The sequence below is a fragment of the Magallana gigas genome, chromosome 6 (genome assembly GCF_963853765.1).
Source record: "Magallana gigas chromosome 6, xbMagGiga1.1, whole genome shotgun sequence".
Classification (NCBI taxonomy): domain Eukaryota; kingdom Metazoa; phylum Mollusca; class Bivalvia; order Ostreida; family Ostreidae; genus Magallana; species Magallana gigas.
In genome coordinates this window covers 45,078,399-45,098,084 of record NC_088858.1, presented here as the reverse complement: position 1 = coordinate 45,098,084, position 19,686 = coordinate 45,078,399, and the positions used below count along the sequence as shown (strand labels likewise).

The window sequence follows — 19,686 nt, the reverse complement described above, 5'->3', positions numbered from 1 at the left end:
TTTCTTAAGAAAGTTGGGTATATTGTTGTTACCCTGTTCCGTCCGTCCGTCTGTCACGTTTTACTTTCTCAAACTGCTCTTCTCTTACATCTTATAAATCAGCAAACTGAACTCTTGGAGTTTGATTTGGGGTGTCATGTTGTTTTGTAAAAAGGTTTCAAACATTTTCTGGTTGTCCTGGGGGGGTCAAATAAAAAATGACGTTTTTTCACAAAAAACCTTCTTCTTCCTCGAACTCCTCCTACATATTCAACAATAGACAAATCATCTCTTGGAATTTGTTTTGGGGTGTCCTATAGATGCGCAATAAGGTTCCAAAAATTTCAATTTTGTACTGGGGATCATTCGGTGGGCGAAAAAGGACGTTTTTTTCTCCAAAAAATCTGGTTTCAATAACGTCAACATTTTTGCAGTATCCAAATGATCTTTTAGAATATTGGGGTGTCATTTTGAAATGTGATCAGGTCTCAAATTTTTTTTCACCACGGGGATCGATGGGCAACAAAAAATGACGTTTTTTACCCCAAAAAGTATGATTCCCAGAACTCCTCTTACAACTTTTGGAGTAGCTACGTCATCTCTCGGAATATGATTGGGGCTCTCCTATATATATATATATATATATATATATATATATATATATATATATATATATATATATATATATATATATATATATATATATATATATATGAGCAATTAGGTTATAAAAATTTAAATTTCATTCAGGGAGTCAAATAGTAGCAGAAAATTGACGTTTGTCACTCCTTAAAAAACCTAGATCCCTGAACTTCTCTTATGATTTAATGAATAGACACATCATATCTTGGGATATGATTGCACTGTCCTATAGATATGCAATAAGGCTTTAAAAATTTAAATTTTATCCAGGGAGTCAAATAGTAGCAAATAATTGACATTTATCACTCAAAACACCTAGATCCCAGAACTAATGATTTAATGATTTAATGAATAAACACATCATATCTTGGGATATTATAGAGGCTGTCCTGTAGATGTGCAATGTGTGGATCTAGAGATTGAGGTGAAGGGGGTGGGGGTGTCCAGATCCCCCTCCAAAAATCAAATTTCAAATTTCTTTAAATTACATTATAAAATTGCCAACTATGCACCCACCCCCTGAAAAAACTTTCTGGATTCGCGCATGAATCCCTTCTTACACTGTTAATAAAATGACTTTTTTTCCCCTTAAAATAAAAAAAAACTTGCAATGCCATTTATTTATTTATTTTGGCTAATAAAACAGACTTAAATTTACACTTTTCTTAATTGTCGAATGATCTATTAAAATCAAAATATAATTTTGGGTTTAAAAAGTTTTATAAACTAGAAAAAAATGTTTTTCTTAAAAAAAATCACATATCATCTTGCATAATTGACAAATGATCTACTGAGATATGATCAAAAGTCTTATTATCTACCTGGGGATCAATAACTTATATTTAAGTTGAAATTAATAACAATAAATGATTAAAATTAAATGTTTATCCTTCACATCCACATTTCTAGTTCTATAAAGTCAGGGTGTATCCAAGGGGGCATAACCTATATACCATTTGATGCGCAATGACACAAAGAGCAAGAACAAATATGGTTTAGGGATCGGGATCTCAAAAGTTATCAAAATATATCATCATTTCTTATTTCGGGGGGGGGGGGGTGTTAAAGACAACACCTGGAGGTCATGTACTTAACAATATTTGATGCATCATAATGACATTAGAAACAAGAATTATGATATATGCTTTAGTGGTGGGGATCTCAACAGTTTTCAAGATATTTCGTATTTTCGGTTTCTTGGGGTCAGAACAATCTCATAGGTCATGGCCTACATTATATTTGGTTTATCATAATACATTAAGAAGAAAAAGACCTCTTCCTTCCTATTATAACTTATATAAACATGACAATAAGTCTCTACACTTACTTACATGTAATACACAAATTGTCACAGGGTCAATATGGGGTCAACTCAATAGTGTTAGTCTGACAAATGAAAAAATAATCTTTGCAATTAAAATGACAGAAACTGTACAAATGCGATAGGATAGGTAATGATGATAAGCTTATTCAAATATTAAAAATTGATGATATAGTATGTTGGCAAAGGGAGATCACTTATTTAGAAAGTGAAAGTAATACATATACCTATACCGGTGTCTCATACTATTGTGCTACTAAATGCATTATGTTTATCTATATTTGTCAACATCATAATGATAATCCAGTTGCAAAACAATATGAATCCCTTTGGCTGATCATCACAAAAGAAACGTTTATACATGTTAATTAACCTTTTCTGCATTTGGAAAACACATACCGGTATGTACACCACGTGAAACCCATCTAACCAAAGAGCTGGGTAAAACTAGTATCCGCTAATGCGGCCTGCGGACCTGTGTTGTGTTCGTAACTTCAGACAAAGATCCGTTTTTTTGTAACATACATGTATTTTTATGACTTTATTCCCCAAAACCTGTTGCACTATTTTGTTAGGTAAATAACTATGTAAAGCACACATTTCTGTCTTAAGGTGGTACAGGGCACCTGCATATTGTGATGCACTCCTAATGAAGTAAACAATAAAATATAAATATAATGTTTTCGCCCAAAATAATGTTACCCAATAGTGAAGTGCAATGGGTTAAAGCGTTAACTACGTGTCCGTAAGTAGAGAGTTCAAATCTAGCTGGGGCTTTTCTACTTTTTACTTAAGTTTCCAAAAATTTAAAAACTTAATTGACCGGGGGTCATTATTCTACGCAGAAAATGACCCTTTTGCCTGAAGAATAAGTGTCATTTCAAAAAAATGAGCACACTCTACTTGAAAAAAAGTGACCCCTGAATGATGACCCCCTTATAGATTAAAGTTTTTCAGTATAATTTTTTATCATTTCATTTGTTTAATAGTCTTTACAATATTGTAATTTTTACTGTAGTTTACAAAAAGTAACACAAATTTTAATTCAAATAAACTTAAAGTGCAAGAAGGGGTATATTTTAGAAAATAAAAATTAAAAATCCTTCCGTTAAAACAAGATACCGGCGTATTGTATAGGGGTATGGTTGTCATCTTAACGAGTTACATTTACATGTATATATCCCATTATAACGAATGAAAACACATTAACATTATTTTGAGATACAAGACACTTTAAAACAAAGTTTTGTTTATTGGCGATAAAAAAGTAGACTCGATATTGTTCTTGAATAATACTTACATATTGACGATTTTCCCCCACCACAAACTACTGGTAATGCAAGTGCATCACCCAGAATTAATAATGAAACCAACGTTATGAAAAGTTAACTCCATTGTTAGGCATTATAACCATGCTGAAGTTAGCAGCCACTTACAGCACCCATTCAATAAAGAAAATAGTCAAAGTACAGAAATTACTCAAACAGAAAATATATTTTGCTTTATCATCGGCATACTTTAATTCACATTAAGATGATTGATACATGTACATCAATAGTTTGTGTGAGCAATGACACCTTCGGAGGCAGTAAAGATCGTGTTGTCAAGATCAAGGGAGATGTAAACCCCTCGGAATTACCTGGTGGTACTCGTACAGCCCAATTTTGGGACCAGGAAATAATAGCCCTATAGGTCTCCTGCACTGCCCTGTAATTTGTTTGATGTACACTATAAAAGAAATGGAGAAAACGGCCCACATTCACCACAATATCGTTGTGAAGAGTTAAAAAAAGACATAGTTCTACTGAGCTAAATGGACACGTTAAGGTATAAAAGAAGCCCTCAGATCCTTGTTATTAATATTAAGAAACCCCGTCTACTTAAAGTGTGTGTTTCTAAGTTCGTGTGATCAAAATCAAGGGGGATATTAACCTTAACCCCTTATCAACGCTTTTAGAAATAATCGCTTATTATATTCGATCAGTATTTATTATCTTTTTAAGATTCACTATAGTCAGGTACTCTTCACACATTTGCTCTAAAAAAAAAAGTATATTCATGATCACAAATACAACATTACAACAAATGTTTAGAATATCTATGTATATTTACATATACATAGAAGAAAACAAAACTAACGTAAAATGTTTTAACGACGTTAATGCAGTCTACGCTATTTTTTTATTTGTCGCAACCATTTTTTTCGGATTTTTCTGCGTTAATTAAGGCAATTCACAGAAACACGCCAAGTATCCATTCGAAATATCAGCAAAATATGTGAATTTTTCTTGCGACATTCTGATAAAACAATTCCTTGCTTTGTCATTCAGTTTTGTGATAACGGGAATTAAATATTTACGTTTTAGACCTCATGTTCTTATTTGGAATATTTTCTTAGAGTTAAAACTCAGAATTGAAGCAATGCAGAAACTCCAATATACATTTTATAACGCATATGGGCATTGGCATTATATGCATCCAGTGTGATTTCATTGGGTAGATGGAATACCTGCATTGGGTGAAGAATGAGTGGTACTAATTGCTTGCATTGGATGATTGCAATTATGAATAAAGAGTTGCTCAATGCAGGCATTGGACGACTGAGCAGTCGCTCAATGCAGGCATTGGAACAACTGAAGAGACGCTCATTGCAGGCATTGGACGATTGAGGAGTCGCTCAATGCAGGCATTGGAAAAACTGAAGAGTCGCTCAATGCAGGCATTGGAAAAAATGAAGAGACGCTCAATGCAGGCATTGGAAGACTGAAGAGTCGCTCAATGCAGGCATTGGAAGACTGAAGAGACGGTCAATGCAGGCATTGGACGATTGAGGAGTCGCTCAATTCAGGCATTGGAAAAACTGAAGAGTCGCTCAATGCAGGCATTGGACGACTGAAGAGTCGCTCAATTCAGGCATTGGAAGACTGAATAGTCGCTCATTGCAGGCATTGGAAAAACTGAAAAACTATTTTTGTTTGTCAGTACGTTAGTTTTTCGATGAAAGCATGAAATTTGATAACTGCAACTTTGTTGTTTCTCGAATACAAAAAATTAATAACTGTTTAAAGTCAGTATCTTCAAGCATCAACTAATAGTCACTTTGCAAAAGTAATTATTATGCGTTTGTGCACTAATCTAGAATGACAACATATTAGAAATAGATCAACACATCAAATGCTACATTAAGCACCAGTTTATGTTACAGGGAAATGCAAATATTTTCTTTTCCAAACCTATCAGCAAGCATTAATTCAGAGTTTGGTAAAAAAAAAAAATCATTCCACAATTGATCTAAATGCTATCGGAAAGCATTTTTAAAAAATACTAAAGAATGTTGTGCTTTGGAATTGCTTAATTTATTATTTTCTCTGCTTTTTGCTCTTCTCTGCTGCTTTCCTCTTTTTCGGAGGTAAATAGTTACCAGTGTACACCTGTCAAGAGTCAAAATAAATCAAAATAAAAAAAACACTTCAAAATATTGCAAAAACTAAATATTGTGTATGATTTTAAATGAAAAAAGAATACTAAGTGGAAGAATAAACAAACTCTAAAGACACTTGTGATGTTTTACATATAATTTTGAACAGTGTAACATATACAAAAAGAAGAATTTGCATTACCAGTGCTCTTTTCATTGCCTTGTCCTCGAGCTCTTGAAGTCTCGTCTCCACTGGATGCGACATCAGAGTTTCTGGTATCTCTTTTACACTTTCAATCAAATGAATCAATGGGAAATCCACCTTAAATAAAAGTATATTGAGATTCTAATACTGGGTATTACACTTGTACATAATTATCTTTAATAAATGTAAAAAATGAAAATCTGATTATACTAACATTTCTTCAAGTCTTAAGATACGTCATGACCACCGATAAAAAACTCTCCCACCATTGCTGCTCTGTGGAAGTAAGCAGGCCATTTTTCAGTAGTTTTGGGCATGTTTCTTTTAAAATCCGATCCAGATACATGCTCTTGTCCGTTGGAGCAACACACTCTGGGGCTCTTTGTAGAAAATCCATGTCCTAAACATATATTGAATAATTAATTCAATACGTCTCTCTCTCTCACTCTCTCTCTCTCTCTCTCTCTCTCTCTCTCTCTCTCTCTCTCTCTCTCTCTCATGCCGATTCGCACACACAAACACATACACTTAGAATGAGTAGCTACCTTGAATATCAGTATTCCACACCTATCCTGATGAACCTCATAAGTGGTGTCATCAGCTGCATCAGGCATCCATCGTTCTCCCTCGCCCTTTCTATAGTGGAAAATTGGTATCCGTCTTTCTATTTATACAAATATATTATTGATAAAGAGTACATAAAAATAAGCATATTTTCGCATTAAAATATTTACTTATGCAAGTGCAAGTATGTTCCATTATATAAACCTATAGAATAGCAATATTGTAAACATAAAATCTCAGTTATTTGAACAATTGTGAATGATTTGTCTTTTTCAAATGTAAATATAAGTAATAAACAGCAATGCTAAAAAGTTCACCAGGATATGAACTTGGTTGGTACATGATCAAATCTTCTTCGGGCTTCAAAGGATTTGACCATGTGACCGACTAAGTTCAAATCCCGGTGAACTTTTTAACTTGCTGTTTATTTCTTGAGTATATTGATTTAAGTAACCTTTGTCAACTGCGTGGATCCGAAATTCAAATTGATCCCCAAGACCGTGGCTGTTGATCAGGCTATTTTCCATCCATCCCTTAAAATCCCAAACCAATTTTACCATCTTTCCTCGCTCAACATATAATAGCTTTTGAAAAGCTTGAATCAGGTCTGAAAATAAAAATATCATTTCCAGTATTGTAAAGAAAAACCAGCAGTGATGTCGTGAAGCAATTGTAATGATAGGTTTTTCAACTTGATGTGAAATTAGATTTACCATCTAGGGTCATAATGTCGCTTTTTAAAGAGCTTGAAAAATTTGAAAAAAATAGAGTCTATGTCCTCATGTGTATCCAACTGGGAGCATGTGCAGGTAACACTGAAGAAATAAAATATTTGTCACTGTATATGTCACTAACAGGTACTTATTAATGAACAGGAAATAATTCAATATTAAATTGTGCATTATGTAAACAAGAAATACCTCCTCAAATATGCCCAAATGCACTAGCAATCCTAAGAAGCCCATGACCGTCTTGTTTTTGTTGTCCGAAGCACTGTCTGTTTGCAGGTGAAGCTCTAGATCTGTTCCTAGTGCATCTTTGAACTCTGCCAAAAAAGGATTTACATATACATTTGTATATAACACTTGTGTCTAGGCTCTGGTAAACTTGTCTTTTCTATTACTTTAACAAAAACAGTACATACCACATACTGTTTCTAGTAGAACAGTCAAGTTAAGATTGGCATCATGTGGATATTGCATCAAATCAAAATGGCCAAACCCAACTTTTCTCATTCCTGAAGTTTCTGAAAAACAAGTAGTACAGAAATATTGAACTTGAGGGACACACGTATGTACTTCAGTTACTAGCAATGTGTTCTGAATTGCAAATGTTTTATATGGATTGTTCTATATGTTACCTGAATCTACGGGGACCAGTACGCCCAGCAAGTATGCCCTTACTTGCTGCAGATTCGAAATCTGTTTCGAATTTCTTGCTTTGGTGTATAGAATGGGAATGTTAGTTTTCTTCTGGTTAATTCCGTCCATGATTATCGTCAGGAAGTGCTTCAGATACGAACATGACGCCTCTCTTCTCATGTAGTATGCATCCTTCTGTTTCCTTTACAAAACATTATGAAAAAAGATTTTCTACATATAGTTTTGTTAGAATTGAAAAAAGAACAGGATAAAACATTTAATATCTCCCTTGTTTCACTTCTCTGAAACTAAATATTTTCTTGACTAATTTATTGAAAGATAAAACCAATTTTTAGGATTGGTGTGTTCGTTATAAATCGCATTTAATATTTATTCAACATACAAATAAATGACAAGATAAAAGTAACAATTTAACAGCAGTTCAATATTAGTTTTATTAATTATCTTTAAAAAAGCATATCTGGGTCAGGGTGGGAAGGGAAAGCCAAAGACACAACCTGAACTTCTTTGTAACGAATATCGCATTAATCAATTTCTCCCGAGTAAATCTATTTAAACTGAGTGCGAAAGTGCTAGTGCATGAAATAACCAGTCTTGAAGTAAACCAGACAAAACAGAAACTATCGGAAATTGATGAAGTTAAAAACTTAAAGAAATAAATGTAATATTTACCTAACATATTCCCAGTGTTCTCTCTTCTTGTGTATTATGAGCTTCTTTGCTTCTTTGTCATATCTTCCACATTGTTCATACTCAAAATGTAAAGTTGTGCAGATGTGGCACTTTGAAAATGGGTTTCCCTGTTTTTAAAAAATGTATAGTCATTTAACTCTATTCACTTGTCCAATTTTTTGGTGATTATACGAGCATAAATATTGTTCTACTTTCTCATTATTCTCAAATATATTACACAAACGTATACCTTGACAATGGTTACATTAGAAAAAGAATTCTTCCATATCTTCATAAATGATGACTTTGCCAAAGACTGACTGTCAAGGTCAGAAGTCATTAGATTCCACACATCTGTTTTCTTCATTCCAGCAGGTAGTGTAACTTTTTCTTGGTGTGGCATATGTTCTCCTATGTCACTCACAAAATTCTGAAACCATCCTATGCTCTCTGTCATTTGAATTAATTAATATACACATTTATCAAATCCATTTGCATACATGTAAAACTTAATTAAATTTTGGAACTGTGCATTTAAGGCAGCATACACATGTAGACCTTGTGTTTATGTATTACGCTTAATATGTCTTTCAGGTGAACCACTACAAGCTGGAGTAAAGAAAGGTCTAACTGTAATTGGAGTAGACATCAGGAATGAAATGGTCCGCTCTTGTAATATAGCACTTTATTAAAAAAATATTACCCATCAAAAACGATGAATTAATGTAAATCAAAATCAAGCTCTGTCTCATAAGTTGAAGTTGTGTTACAGTATCCTGTTGAACAAAAAGACAAATGTACAAGGACGTTAGATGTAGAGGTATCTTATTTATGCATAGAATGTTCAAATCAAGCAATGACTCCAAATACTTCTCATGCTTAGATTATCTCATTAAAAACATCACCAAATAAACAAAATGTCATTCATTAGGTGGAACAAACCTGCATTAGATCCAGAAAAAATTGTCAAGATGGCTTAAAACCATCAGTTGTCCAATGCCTGAATTGACTCTAGACCATCAGTCGTCCAATGCCTGCGTTGACTCTAGACCATCAGTCGGCCAATGCCTGCATTGACTCTAGACCATCAGTCGTCCAATGCCTGAATTGGCTTAGATGACTATCAGTCGTCCAATGCCTGTATTAACTCTATACCATCAGTCGTCCAATGCCTGCATTGGCTTAGTAGATCATCAGTCGTCCAATGCCTGCGTTGACTCTTGATCATCAGTCGGCCAATGCCTGCATTGACTCTTGATCATCAGTCGGCCAATACCTGCATTGACTCTTGATCATCAGTCGTCCAATGCCTGCATTGACTCTTGATCATCAGTCGTCAAATGCCTGCATTGACTCTTGATCATCAGTCGGCCAATGCCTGCATTGACTCTATACCATCAGTCGTCAAAGGCCTGCATTGGCGTAGTAGACCATCAGTAGTCCATTGCCTGCATTGACTTTTGATCATCAGTCGGCCAATGCCTGCATTGACTCTTGATCATCAGTCGGCCAATGCCTGCATTGGCTTAGCAGACCATCAGTAGTCCAATGCCTGCATTGACTTTTGATCATCAGTCGTCCAATGCCTGCATTGACACTTGATCATCAGTCGTCCAATGCCTGCATTGGCTTAGTAGACCATCGGTCATTGACACTTAATCAACAGTCGTCCAATGCCTGCATTGACTCTTGATCATCAGTCGTCCAATGCTTGCATTGACTCTTGATCATCAGTCGTCCAATGCTTGCATTGACTCTTGATCATCAGTCGTCCAATGCCTGCATTGACTCTTGATCATCAGTCGTCCAATGCCTGCATTGACTCTTGATCATCAATCGTTTGATGCCTGCATTGACTTATAGATCGTATAATGCCGCCATTTTGTCCACATGAGGTTGTTCAATTCAGACATTGACGAATTAAAAGTAACATTGTGATATGTGTTATTTTCTTCCGAACCAATCAAAATTGTTTTGAAGGAGTATATTTTGTAACTGGTGACAAACTGAAAATGACAATATCCAATGAAAATATTGGATACGAAGGGGGTTTTATACATTATTTTATTTTGATCATTATCATTCAAAATGTCATAAAAAAAAATCAACGATTGTTTAAACTCACTCATCTTAATCAATTTCAAAAACTTAACTTTATTACAAATGATACTTATTTGAAGATGAATAGTATTAGTATTTGCCCTTATTATATTTCAAGTTTGTATCATAATGTTTATAAACAGTTCGCAAGAAACACTTTAAAACGACCATAATTCTTTTAGTAAATAAAAAAATAATAATGGAGACAAATAAAAAGTAGTTAGAACTGCATCTGATGTAACAATGGGCGCGCTTGATTTGTCTACACCTTACAACCTGTGTACACTTTTCTCTAATCAAGTGCAAAAGTGTACACTTAGGTGAACACCGTCTACTCTTTGTGCAGGGCACGTGTTGCAATGCACACTCTTGTTTTCAATATGGCGACAAAACGGTAAACTGAGAAATCTGAAGAATTTCTTTTGTCAGCACATGAAATATGCTAGAGTTGATAGCCTAATTGTAGCACATATTGCGTGTGTAAATATGAAAGTGTTCAAAGCAGAAGAAAAATAAATTCAAAAGCTTTGTATTTTTTATATTTATCAAGAAAACATGTTTTGTCAGCAAAAGTCAACAGATACATTGAACATGTATAGTGTAATAAGAAGTAAGAAAAGATTTATACGCATTTATTTTTCAAAGCATATGAATGCACTAGCTCGCTAGTAATTTTGCCAGATTATACTTTTCAGTTGTAAAGAAAGTAAATTCACTTTCATAATTTTTTTTTTGGCTTGACAATTACTTTACTGTTTTGCTGAGCATTGTGTCTCTCCTAAAATAAACTTATAAACAATTTTTAATAGCCTATTTAAAAAAAACAAAAAACCACATACTGTACTTTGCATGAATCTGAAAACTGGCAAGGGTAGCAATGGATTACAAAATTGATTTATTTTCAAAAGCTATTAAAAGAATTGTCTCAAAAACGGAACTCCTCGGCAGCTTTCAATACTTTGGCGTCCATATTGAACACTATACATTATACACTACACCAAATTTCGCTTGATTATATGGTGTAAGTCATCTACACCAGGTGTACAACAGTGTAGATAAATCAAGCGCGTCTAATATATTACAGAGAGAGAGAGAGTATAAGTATAATATCTGGTCTTTTACAGGCGGATGCCTTACATTGAGTCGGTACATCCATTCCGGACAAGTTTTGTCTATAGTAACCTGAACTACGCCTTAGTTACCTATATATCGGAGAATCTTGGCGAAAAAGTTTGGAAGACTTGATAAAAGAAGAACTATTCCAGCCGCAGGGAATGGACAGTTCCACGTTTGCATCAACTACTCCAGACTTTTCCAAGGTAGCTTCTGGATACAGAAATGGTCCAGGATCCCGACTCGTCCCAGTATCGCATGCACTGACTCGGTATACATACAATACAGATACATGTATTCAATGTACTTTGTAAAACCATTTCAGAGAAAAAACTGTAAATGTAAATGAGTGTGGAAATGAACTATTATGATGTTCAATGTGTTGCTTGTTTTTTCAACCTTAAGTTGTTCGTTTTAGATATGCTGTTATGACTTGAATCTCTGGGTTCTTTGATTCCTTCTTCAATAATTATCTTTCATTTGCTTTAAAATAGTTTTCTCATATAAGTTTACATTTAAATATCTTCTTTAATGATTATAATTCAATTGCTGTTTTTTTATTGATAGAAAACCATTGACAGAATTTTCACTTGCTATTAGTACCTCGTAACCAACTTTTATTTTAAGTCAGCTTTGTTTTAACAGCAAGTGGGCGATATGGGCAGTGTCTAATAGTGTCTTGACTAATGGAATTGACTACGCGAAGTGGATGAATTTTCACCTGAACGATGGCAAAGACAAATAGGGATTTCCATTGTTAAACGCAAAGTCGTTTGCATACCTCCATGCGCCACGCAATCTGATCACATCGACGGGAAAGTACTTCCGACAGCTGCTGGTTCCAGTGACCACAGCTGATACAAGCTACGCGTTTGGCTGGAAGAACGGTTACTATAGAGGTATACAAATTATGTTTAAGAAAGGCCAAGCTGAACGGTTTTGCAATGAGTATGAGTACGGATTTGCTATGTAAATTTGATGTCTATGATTACCAATTGACTCTTTGTTACAAAGAGCAATATTTACGAAATTGATACCTTCGATTCGTGGGTTTTTTTTAGGAATGTTGTGGTTTTTATTTAATTAATTTTTTTTGGCTTAGGTATTTTTCTGTATGGTTCTTCCAACAATGCAGTTTATAGTGTATAAACATGCTTAAATTATCAAAGCGTTATTTGAGTTTTCAACGTCATTTAAATAACAATTTTCTTCTCCCATCCCAATATAATTTCCTACTTGCTTTAGTTACAGTGATAAATAATTCCAGATAAACAAAAAAAAGCTCTAAGCAATAAACGATTTTCTTGATAACAGTGACATTCTATATATTTGTTGTCAGGTAACCGAATTCTACGTCATACGGGCACTATCTTCGGTTACAGTTCATTGGTGACCCTTTCCCAGATCTTAACCTCAGGGTATTTACTTCAATGACTGGGCAGGATGAACATTATACATCTTAAGACACCTGCTGCACAGTTTTCTCTCAGATAATTTGCTAGATGTAACGCCATGGCTAAACGCAACAACAATGTGCACTTTTCCAAATTCCTGGTACTCCTCTATTTCTTATTATTACCTTCCAGTCTAATGCGCCACCGACAAAAATGTCCTCCAATCAACATATCAGCTCAGTGCTAGGATGACAACAGTAGCATAGTATTATGTATTCTTTTGTACCAACCATGTTTACGGAAATATTCGAAATTTGTTTACAAAAATTTATGAATTAATTAATTTCATACGATTGCACTCTATAGATTGCATATATATATAAAAAGAAAAGAAACGTTAAACTTCATTTTGTTTACATTATTTACGAGTTGCTTACATTATCATGGATTGTTAAATCAAGAAACCAAAGACATATACGCAATGCATAAGTTTCTTGCCTTGCACAGTCAAAAAATGTTTTTGCTACACTCTGGAGAATTTTTCTCCAAATACCAACGTTCGATTAACAATCTGACAATAACATAATGCAGGGGAAGCCCAGACAATATTGCAAAACTTGTATATTTTATGTGAAGACCAAGAAAATGTTTACGTAATATTTTTTCACAAGGTAGATTTCTAAAACAGTCTTCATCTTCTAACTTTTTGCACTTTAAGAATCTTTTAGTATATATTACTAGTTTATTACTTACACCCACAGCTCTGCATTTTACAAAAGTAGTGGTTTAAATGTAGATTCAAATACAAGTTTACTGGTTTTAGTCCTCGGATTCAAATTAAAGTTTTTAACAGGGGTGTGAAATTGTCATTCGTATATGTTAGTCTCGACTGAGATCCGTATATATACCATTTAACAATTAAAGAATAAAACAAATAAAATAAAGTTAAAAATACTATTCATGGTTGCAATTGAAGGGATCAGCGTTCGTTCAGTGTGTCGGTGTCGGTGTAATACTGTATCCATTAATTCGATCCGTGTGGTATGGTCTTGATCTAACTAACAATTACAGTCGCTTTTAAAGTGTGTCACCCATTGGTTACTGTTTGTTTGTTTCAGCTGAATGCATGATTCATAACATAAGATGAAATGCTTCCTATGCATAATTGGTTACATGCGCTATAAAACGCTCTAATACTTTGAACCTTTTAACAATTTCTCCCATTTTCTTTAATTTAGCCAATGATCTCTGCTTGATATCATTTTTTTATGTATCAGATATGTTTGCGTACCGAGTACCATAGGTACCGGTGTCCCTGGCATCTCTCTCTCAACTTGTGGATGGATCCTACGGTTTTTAGTCGGTCCACCATTGACTTGGTGATACTTGCATTTTGCTTCATGAGGAAGTAATTGGTTCTTCCTTGACATGGCCAAAACACATCCATACTGGGAGTATTTGCACGATACTGCTTGGCTGTCATGCTTACATGTATCTCTGATGTGCCTGCTAAGTTGGCGCTATGTAGGGTACGCCCTGAAGCAGGTCTTACAAGACAACATCATTTAACTGAAATAAAATAAAGTTATTGTCACTTCACAATCATCGTTATTTTCCTTCATTGGTTATATTATGAAATGTTATCAGAAATAAAGGTCACTGGAATGGTTCACGCACAATTTTGAACTAAAATAAATTATAACTGTTTTAACGAACGCGTTTTATTGGGATCTTTTTTCATTTATTACGCTTCGGAATTATTACTCTATTCATGGTGAATTTATTTTGGTTTTTCCGTTAATGACCTTTTGACTCTGTACACGAAGTCGGATACAGCGCCTAGTACTATGTAGGGTCCTGTCCAATGGTTTTAAAGTTTCGGACTTCTCCCTTTGGTTCTGGCTTTAGACGCGATCCATACATGTTGTCCAGGTGTATACTGCTTATGATTTGAATTGGTGTCATATTTTCTTTTCTGATTTTCATTTACTTCAATCATTTTTTTCCTGGCATTTTCGTGGATGACTCCTACATTGGTTTTCATTTTCTCAACAAAGGCGTGGTAATTTTCATATAACTGGTCTTCCCCTGGATGATGGCCATACACAAGATCAACTGGCAGTTTCAACTTTCTTCCCAGATTTAGGGTGCTTTCCATTAAACTGGCATCGCCGGATTTACCGGTGCTGCCTTCGTCGCCGATTGCTGGAACACGCGTCGCCGGCGAGCGATTGTGGCAACGCAATATACCGTTGCCGATTAGGAAACAACTTGGCGTCGAGGTTATCATATTCTACATAAAATGCAGTCTACACTATTTTTTTTATTTGTCTCAACCATTTTTTCCCCTGATTTTTCTGCGTTAAGTAAGGCAATTCACAGAAACACGCTAAGTATCCATTCGAAATATCAGCAAAATATGTGAGTTTTTCTTGCGACATTCTGATAAAACCATTCCTTGCTCTGTCATTCAGTTTTGTGATAACGGGAATTAAAATATTTACGTTTTAGACTTCATGTTCCTTATTTGGAATATTTTCTAAGAGTTACTACAATACATTTTATAATGCTAATGGGCATTGGCATTATATGCATCCAGTGTGATTTCATTGGACAGAAGGAATACCTGCATTGGGTGAAGAATTAGTGGTACTAATTGCTTGCATTGGAGGATTGCAATGATGAATAAAAAGTTGTTCAATGCAGGCATTAGACGACTGAGGAGTCGCTCAATGCAGGCATTGGAAAAAAGGAAGAAACGCCCAATGCAGGCATTGGGCGACTGAGGAGTCGCTCAATGCAGGCATTGGAAGAACTGAAGAAACGCTCAATGCAGGCATTGGAGGATTGAGGAGTCGCTCAATGCAGGCATTGGAAAAACTGAAGAGTCGCTCAATGCAGGCATTGGAAGACTGAAAAATTGCTCAATGCAGGCATGGGAAGACTGAAGAGTCGCTCAATGCAGGTATTGGAAAACTGAAGAGATGCTCAATGCAGGCATTTCAAAAACGTAAGAGACACTCAATGCAGGCATTGGAAAAACTGAAGAGTCGCTCAATGCAGGTATTGGAAGACTGAAGAGTCGCTCAATGCAGGCATTGGAAGACTGAAGAGACGCTCAATGCAGGCATTGGAAAAACTGAAGAGACGCTCAATGTAGGCATTGGAAGACTAAAGAGTCGCTCAATGCAGGCATTGGAAGACTGAAGAGAAGCTCAATGCAGGCATTGGAAAAACTGTAGAGACGCTCAATGCAGGCATTGGAAGACTGAAGAGACGCTTAATGCAGGCATTGGAAGACTGAAGAGACGCTCAATGCAGGCATTGGAAGACTGAAGAGACGCTTAATGCAGGCATTGGAAGACTGAATTTATAGTGATTAAATGTAGGTATTGGATGTGGTTCAAACCAGGTATTGGGAGTCGTTTGATTATGATAATTTTTTTCAATGCAGGAATTAGCTGGGTTTTTTTTGTCAGTACGTTAGCTGCTCGATGAAAGCATGAAATTTGATAACTGCAACTTTGTTGTTTCTCGAATGCAAAAAATAATAACTGTTTAAGGTCACTATCTTCAAGCATCAACTAATAGTCACTTTACAAAACTAATTATTATGCGTTTGTGCACTAATATAGAATGATAACAAATTATAAATATATCAACACATCAAATGCTACATTAAAGACCTGTTTATGTTACAGGGAAATGCAAATATTTTCTTTTCCAAACCTATCAGCAAGCATTAATTCAGAGTTTTGGATTTTTTTTTCATTCCATAATTGATCTAAATGCTATCGGAAAGCATTTTAAAAAACACCAAAGAATGTTGTGCTTTGGAATTGCTTAATTTATTATTTTCTCTGCTTTTTGCCCTTCTCTGCTGCTTTCCTCTTTTTCGGATGTAGATAGTTACCAGTGTACACCTGTCAAGAATCAAACTAAATCAAAATAAAAAACACTTCAAAATATTGTAAAAACTAAATATTGTGTATGATTTTAAATGAAAAAAGAATATTACGGTAAGTGGAATACACTTGTGATGTTTAACAGATAATTTTGAACAGTGTAACATATACAATAAGAAGAATTTGCATTACCAGGGCTCTTTTCATTGTCTTGTCCTCGAGCTCTTGAAGTCTCGTCTCCACTGGATGGGACATCAGAGTTTCTGGTATCTCTTTTACACTTTCATTCAAATGAATCAATGGGAAATCGACCTTAAATATAAGTATATTGAGATTCTAATACTGGGTGTTAGACTTGTACACAATTATCTGTAATAAATGTAAAAAAAAAAATGAAATTCTGATTATAATAACATTTCTTGAAGTCTTAAGATACGTCATGACCACCGATGAAAAACTCCCCCACCATTGCTGCTCTGTGGAAGTAAGCAGGCCAGATTTTAGTTGTTTTGGGCATGTTTCTTTTAAAATCCAATCCAGATACATGCTCTTGTCCGTTGGAGCAACACAATCTGGGGCTCTTTGTAGAAAATCCATGTCCTAAACAATATTATAGAATGATTAATTCAATACATCTCTGTCTCTGTCTCTCACGCACACACACCGACTTGCACACACAAACACATACACTTAGAATGAGTAGCCACCTTGAATATCAGTATTCCGCACCTATCATGATGAACCTCATAAGTGGTGTCATCAGCTGCATCCGGCATCAATCGTTCTCTCTCGCCCTTTCTATAGTGGAAAATTGGTATCCTTCTTTCTATTTATACAAATATATTATTGATAAAGAGTACATAACATAAGCATATTTTCGCATTTAAATATTTACTTATGCAAGTATGTTCCATTATATAAACCTATAGAATAGCAATATTGTAATCATAAAATCTCAGAAATCTTAACAATTGTGAATGATTTGTCTTTTTCAAATGTAAATATAAGTAATAAACAGCAATGCTAAAAAGTTTACCAGGATATGAACTTGGTTGGTACATGATCAAATCTTCTTCGGGCTTTAAAGGATTTGACCATGTGACCGACCAACTTCATATCCTGGTGAACTTTTTAACTTGCTGTTTATTTCTTGAGTATATTGATTTAAACCTTTGTCAACTGTGTGGATCCGAAATACAAATTGATCCATAAGACCGTGGCTGTTGATCAGGCTATTTTCCATCCATCCCTTAAAATCCCAAACCAATTTTACCATCTTTCCTAGCTCAACACATGATAGCTTTTGAAAAGCTTGAAGCAGGTCTGAAAATAAAAATATCATTTCCAGTATTGTAAAGAAAAACCAGCAGTGATGTCGTGAAGCAATTGTAATGATAGGTTTTTCAACTTGATGTGAAATTTAAAGAGCTTAAAAAGAAGATGGGGGGAATAAGATTGCGCAAATGCCCATTCGGTTTAGTAGTGAAATACAATTTTAAATTAATTTTCCCCCATTAAATCTATTCAAATATATCATAATACAACTTTGCAAAACCAAAATTTCTAACTATAGTCAGTTTTTAACCGGGTTTTCCAACGGAAAAATCCGGTTATTAAAATGGTGAAAATGGCGGGCGGATGGGCGGGCGGGCGGCTGCCAAAAGGGTACCCTCATTGTACGGACAACTCCTCCTACAGTTCTCAAGATAGGAAGTTGTTCTTTTGTAGATCAATTCAACATATATCAGAAGTGTGCATATTGCTAGAATTTTGATTTCCGATAATTTATCGAAAAAATACCAGCTTTTGAACTTAGTCATTTTTGGGCAAAATGTTGCATATAGGGTACCCTCATTGTACGGATAACTTCTACAGTTCTCAAGATAGGAAGTTGTTCTTTTGCAGATCAATTGTACATATATCAGAGGTGTGCATATTGCTAGGATTTTGATTTCTGATCATTTATCGAAAAAATACTAGCTTTTGAACTTAGTCATTTTTTGGCAAAATATTGCATATAGGGAACCCTCATTGTACGGATAACTTCTCCTACAGTTCTCAAGATAGGAAGTTGTTCTTTTGCAGATCAATTGTACATATATCAGAGGTGTGCATATTGCTAGGATTTTGATTTCTGATAATTTATCGAAAAAATACTAGCTTTTGAACTTAGTCATTTTTTGGCAAAATATTGCATATAGGGAACCCTCATTGTACGGATAACTCCTCCTACAGTTCTCAAGATAGGAAGTTGTTTTTTTGCAGATCAATTGTACATATATCAGAGGTGTGCATAATGCTAGGATTTTAATTTCCAATAATTTATGAAAAAAATACTAGCTTTTGAACTTAGTCATTTTTTGACAAAATGTTGCATATAGGGAACCCTCATTGTACGGATAACTCCTCCTACAGTTCTCAAGATAGGAAGTTGTTCTTTTGCAGATCAATTGTACATATATCAGAGGTGTGCATATTGCTAGGATTTTGATTTCTGATAATTTATCGAAAAAATACTAGCTTTTGAACTTAGTCATTTTTTGGCAAAATATTGCATATAGGGAACCCTCATTGTACGGATAACTTCTCCTACAGTTCTCAAGATAGGAAGTTGTTCTTTTGCAGATCAATTGTACATATATCAGAGGTGTGCATATTGCTAGGATTTTGATTTCTGATCATTTATCGAAAAAATACTAGCTTTTGAACTTAGTCATTTTTTGGCAAAATATTGCATATAGGGAACCCTCATTGTACGGATAACTCCTCCTACAGTTCTCAAGATAGGAAGTTGTTTTTTTGCAGATCAATTGTACATATATCAGAGGTGTGCATAATGCTAGGATTTTGATTTCCGATAATTTATGAAAAAAATACTAGCTTTTGAACTTAGTCATTTTTTGACAAAATGTTGCATATAGGGAACCCTCATTGTACGGATAACTCCTCCTACAGTTCTCAAGACAGGAAGTTGTTCTTTTGCAGATCAAT

The 19,686-nt window shown here is 34.8% G+C and overlaps 1 protein-coding gene and 1 long non-coding RNA gene across 2 annotated transcripts; both read right to left on the bottom strand.

Annotated features, from left to right (window-relative positions):
• Nucleotides 1–5,235: 5,235 nt before the first annotated feature.
• Nucleotides 5,236–18,035, bottom strand: LOC109617250 (uncharacterized). The gene is made up of 5 exons (XM_066087504.1): nt 17,866–18,035; nt 17,403–17,521; nt 17,110–17,295; nt 5,563–5,682; nt 5,236–5,373 (listed from the first exon to the last, which is right to left on the bottom strand). The coding sequence occupies exons 1-5, from the start codon at nt 17,969–17,971 to the stop codon at nt 5,302–5,304; spliced, it is 603 nt and encodes a 200-aa protein (XP_065943576.1). The 5' UTR covers nt 17,972–18,035; the 3' UTR covers nt 5,236–5,301.
• LOC117680555 (uncharacterized) lies at nt 5,929–7,155 on the bottom strand. The gene is made up of 5 exons (XR_010714624.1): nt 7,050–7,155; nt 6,843–6,944; nt 6,584–6,736; nt 6,111–6,229; nt 5,929–5,965 (listed from the first exon to the last, which is right to left on the bottom strand). It is a non-coding gene; the product is annotated as an uncharacterized lncRNA (long non-coding RNA).
• Nucleotides 18,036–19,686: the final 1,651 nt, after the last annotated feature.

Excerpts from the sequence above, each read along its gene's own strand:
- LOC109617250 (XM_066087504.1), bottom strand. The coding sequence starts at position 17,971 with ATGGTAAAATTGGTTTGGGATTTTAAGGGATGGATGGAAAATAGCCTG. Across the intron at positions 17,296-17,402 it reads GCGGAATACTGATATTCAAG|GACATGGATTTTCTACAAAG; the intron begins GTGGCTACTCAT and ends AATATTGTTTAG. Across the intron at positions 5,374-5,562 it reads AGGCAATGAAAAGAGCACTG|GTGTACACTGGTAACTATTT; the intron begins GTAATGCAAATT and ends GACTCTTGACAG.